Here is a 5,033-nt window from a genome sequence, read left to right on the forward strand (position 1 = left end):
GCTGGCCCGCGAGCAGCCTGGCGGTTTGCCTCTTCCTCGCCCGTCCTCTAGACCGCGTCCATGGCCACCGCCGCGACCGAGGAGCCCTTCCCTTTCCACGGTCTTCTGCCGAAGAAGGAGACCGGGGCCGCCTCCTTCCTGTGCCGCTACCCGGAGTATGACGGGCGCGGGGTGCTCATCGCCGTCCTGGACACGGGGGTCGATCCCGGGGCTCCGGGCATGCAGGTGAGGCAGCGCCGAGGGCCCGGGACCGGAAGGGCCGAGCTGGAGGACGGGGCCGGACAGCTCCGGGCCACGGCAGGACCCTGTTCCTGCTCCACACAAAAGCGGCGTGGTCGGCGTGGCTGATCGGGATCGGGGGCCGCGGGGAAGCCCTGCTGGTCATCCGGGCGTTCCAGGCCCCACACCTCGTCAGGGTCCTCGCCCGGTCTCGCCGAGCCAGGATTTTACAGTTTTTAACCTTGGGGGTGCGGGAAGGAGGGGGGGTGACACCGATGGGGCAGCAGTTAGGGATGTGGTTACAGATTGGTTTTGGCAAGACCAGCAAAGCGGGGTTCCCAGAAGACAACTCGGTCCGCTTCCGGAATGGTTTCTTCTGAGACTTTGGTATTTTTAAGTTATCTGCTGTGTATTTGAAATCTGGGTTAGACTTTTACATAAGGCACAACTAAATTGTTAGGGGCGAACTTTTCAGGCCTTAAGAAAATAGACTTTTTAAACGCCTCAGAACATAAAAAAAATATACTTTAGCTATGATTTCCTTAAATGACTTTATTTTCCTTTCTGCAAGTTAGAAGTCTTTCGGGGAGGGACCTTACAGAAAACTGATGTTTAAAAAAAATGTCTCTGATTAAAATGCATTCTGTTTTTAAAGTAAACTAACCTTTTACTAAAACCTACTAATAAGTACTTTTCCAGCCGTTGTTGAATATCTTCCCTGACTAACTTATTGCCTCCTTTTCGGCCCTGTGTCTGTGTATCTATCAGATAGATGCATTAGATTGCATAGATAATATATTAACTTCTTCCTCACAAAGGAGGGATGCTTAATCCTTTATTCCTAGACCTTGGTTCCCCCCCTCCCCCCATCGTTAGTTCTTTCCTTGTGCAAGGGATGGGAAGGAAGCCTGTGTGACCACTCCATGGATCTCTGGGGAGTCCTGATCTGGAGGGTTTGTTGCTTCTTTTCTCTGGAGCACAGCTAGTGGTGGTCCTGTCTGACAGAGCCCCTGATTTAGAAGCTCAGGTAATGAGTTCCCTCCAGGTGACTACCCGTTGTTCTTTTATGAATGATAATTGCTAAGGCGTGGTGACAGCATTGCCACTTAGAGGGTTTGGCACACAGTGGAAATGCTGCCCATTACACAGCAGTGGGTGCTTGCTTGTTGTAGGATGCGTGGGAGAACAGCCAGGGTAAGTGGCTGGCTGGTTCTTTTGTTAGAGGTCAGGCGGTTTTGGAGTAGGCCTGCTCAGTGGGCATTTGTGGGATTTCCAGCTCTGTTTATCAAAGTATTTTGTTTCTGTAAAGGAACGGTTTTTACCCTGTAGAATTACTTGACAATTGGGAAAAATCAATACAGTGCTGAAGAAAAGTTTTAAATACTATCTTAAAGTCCTAAATAACAATAAATGTCTAGTAGGAGGAGTTTATGATAGGTCTATACTTACACATTGTCTGAAGAGAAAATAATGTTGGATATTTATATACAACATAAATACTCAATAAAATATTTTTTTAAATATTTATTTATTATATATACAATATTCTGTGTACATGTATGCCTACAGGCCAGAAGAGGGCACCAAACCTTATTACAGATGGTTGTGAGCCACCATGTGGTTGCTGGGAATTGAACTCAAGACCTCTGGAAGAGCAGTCAGGGCTCTTAACCACTGAGCCATTTCTCCAGCCCCCTCAATAAAATATTAAAACCAAATGAGGATATAAGATCATCAAGCATTAATTTTGTAGCTCTGTATATACATCATTAAGGTAAGAAAGAAAATAGAAATTAAAAAAAAATAGAAGAGGGGACCGACCTGGCCATTTGGGATGCCAAATGGGATCTCAGTGAAGGACTTGAGACAAAAATGAGAACTTTGAGGGTCAGAGCCAGTCGTCCCTCCTTCGTTAACTTCCGTAGGCCAAGTCCTTTTGCTGTTACAGCTTCTGGGTGTCTTCAGAGTAGAGGGCGGGGCTGGGTATGCCGACAGATTGAGGAGAGTAATCCTTCCGTAGATGATGAAATGTTCCCTTAGCAAGCATTCAGGCACCTGCTGGTGCCCACTGCGCCATTAAATAACAAAGTCCTGGAAGCTGTGGGTGTTTCAGAGATAGAGGTAGGATGGTAGGGTGGCGGAAAGACTGAGATCGTGGACGTGTTTCATGACCAGATAAAACTTGATTGAGGCCATGTCTACAAAAGCAATTGTAGATGCCACTCTTATCTCACCACTGATCTATGCTTCACTTTCCCAAACTTACCCACCAGAAGCAATCCTAGAATCATGTATTTGTTCAAAACCAAGTCAGTTTGCTTTTGAATAAATCTCCAAAAATTTGTATTCTATTGCAAGCCTTTCACCCCCCCCCCAACTTTGACCTTTGGGCTTAGCCTCAGCACCACCTTTCACTCCGTGCTTCCCTCTTGAGCATTTGAGTTCCATCTCTTCTAGGCACCTAGATGTTGCAGGTCCTAATGCTTGCCTTTGCCTGTGGTCCTTAATTTGCCCAAAAGCTTCCATAGTCACCTGCAAACTCCTGCTTCACCCTTTAAGACATTACTGATCTCATTCAGCCTTTGCCGGGTATTTAGCTCTACTGTTAAGGTCTGTGGCTGTAGACATGAGTAAGGCCAGTAACTTCCGGCTAACAGTGATTTTCGTTTTTTTCCCTTTTGTTCCCTTCTCAAGTTGTAAGTATTCCTAATAGTGCTTACATTTTTTCATCTTGTTACCTCACCTTACATTTTTCTTGGTTAAAATTCTTGGAAAGCATATATCAAATTTATTTGGTATCAAATCTGCTAGTAATAATAAGCATTTTGTTGAAAAAGATGTGCATGCATAATAGGGAACTGTCCTTTTAGAAAAAACAATTTGAGATAAATAGATACAAATAACTCCATGAAAGTTTTTTGTTTGTTTGGTATTTGTGTTGTTTTTTGATACAGAATTTCTCTGTGTAATAGCTCTGGCTGTCCTGTAGACCATGCTGGTCTCGAACTCACAGAGATCCGCTTGCCTCTGCCACTCGAGTGCTGGAATTAAAGGTGTGTGCCACTACCACCCAGCTCAAATAAAGTATTTTTAGTGTGCCCACTCACTAAAATATTAATAAGTAATCCAACATATATAATTGGTTTTATTTTAGTCTTAGTGACTGTCATTTATTTGGGTTTAGTTTCTGCAAGCTGAGCTTTGTGTTCTTAGGGCGTTTCTTGACTACTTCCTTAAACTCTTACTGTCTTGGATTATTATCTCTACTCCTCTGTTATCTCAACTGATAAGAAGCTTTCTAAAAGCAGGGATCCTTCTAAATTGATCATGCTCTTGGAATAAAATTTACTGAGTAGTAATCACATACTTAAATGTACATTTTCAATTTCTTCTGTTGAAATTTCAAGTAAATACTATTTTTTCTTTGTTTAGTGAACGTTTGTTTTTGATGGTTAGCTAGCCTTTCGCCTCTTGTTCTGGTCTTTACAAATGTTTAATGAATGGCTCCTACCCATACCATTTAATGCTCCATAATAGTTACAGTGGAGAAATGAGCAACTTGTGTTCCTGACATTTAGGGGAAATGGTAGGCGATTTCTTTTTATTTAGTTAGTATCCAGGAAACATTTCCCAGTCTCCCCCTCAAGGTTATTACTGTGACTTTCCCCATAATTCCATTTTCCAGACTTGCCAGCCCTCATCCACTCACCTCTCCTTCCTTAAAGATGGACTGCATATTTCTGTTACTAGTTGAGTTTCCTTCTTATCCCAAGCCTCTACTGCAAAATTCTCATATGATTTTGCCTTTATATTTTTTTCAGCCCCAAATTCTTTTGTCTCCTAGAAAATCTCCAATAGAGTGAACAAAAATGTGTATTTTGTATATTTGTCTGCTCCTCTCTCCCTTTTTCTCTTGTCTGTCTGTCTGTCAGTCTTTGTGTGGGGGTGGGGGGTGAGAGACAGAGAGAGACCACGAGCACTTCTTTTTGTTTGTTTGTATTTGTTTTTCAAGACAGGGTTTCTCTGAGGTTTTGGAGCCTGTCCTGGAACTAGCTCTCGTAGACCAGTCTGGTCTCGAACTCACAGAGATCCACCTGCCTCTGCCTCCCGAGTGCTGGGATTAAAGGCGTGCGCCACCATCGCCCGGCTCCACGAGCACTTCTTATACGTAAAACTTAACAGAAATCATACATGGTAAACAAATCACTAAATCTCTTTGGCTTTTCCTCTTCTCACATACTGATAATGAGGTTTTGTTTTACTAGTTTGATCATGATTTTCATTGTGACTTTTTTTTCTAAATTGTCATATTGATTGAACTTTCTTCAGCCTTCTTCTAGTATAAATATCCAAGAAAGCTTATAGATTGCTGTTCAAACAAAACAAAACAAAACAAAACAAAAACCCAAGCGTGACAGTCCCTTTGGAACTTGGTTTTTCAAGGCAGCATGACAAAGTTCTGCGTGTGATCCACAGCTGTACCTTGAAGGCATAAGTCACAAACAGTGCCACACCAGTTTGTTTTCTCTAAGAGTCACTGCTTCTTTGAGTATATGGTAAATACAAAATTTTGCATATACTATAGAGGAAATACTTTGTGTTGGGGAAAAGATTCATGATAGTCAAATGATTTAATAATAATGGCCACAACCCTGGTCCTAAAGATTTATGAATTTTCCAGGTAGAAGAAAAGTCTGAAGACTTTGTGCTTGTTACATTCTTGACATTTGCTATTTTCTTCTTTCTTTCTCTTTTTTACAGACCTTGTGTTTTCATGCCTAATTCCTGTTGGTGTGTGTGTGTGTGTGTGTGTG

General features: G+C 42.6%; 1 protein-coding gene across 3 annotated transcripts in view; it reads left to right on the forward strand.

The window, feature by feature from the left end:
• The window catches only part of Tpp2 (tripeptidyl peptidase 2), a 63,705-nt gene continuing 58,672 nt past the window's right edge, over nt 1-5,033 (forward strand). For all 3 annotated transcript variants that reach the window (XR_001229389.2, XM_005366399.3, XM_005366400.3), the window contains exon 1: nt 1-225. Coding sequence is in view for 2 of the 3 variants with exons in the window: in XM_005366399.3 (XP_005366456.1) it covers nt 61-225 (165 nt within the window). In the remaining variant the exon portion in view is untranslated. The remainder of the gene's footprint in view (nt 226-5,033) is intronic.

The sequence above is a fragment of the Microtus ochrogaster genome, unplaced genomic scaffold (genome assembly GCF_000317375.1).
Source record: "Microtus ochrogaster isolate Prairie Vole_2 unplaced genomic scaffold, MicOch1.0 UNK8, whole genome shotgun sequence".
Lineage (NCBI taxonomy): Eukaryota > Metazoa > Chordata > Mammalia > Rodentia > Cricetidae > Microtus > Microtus ochrogaster.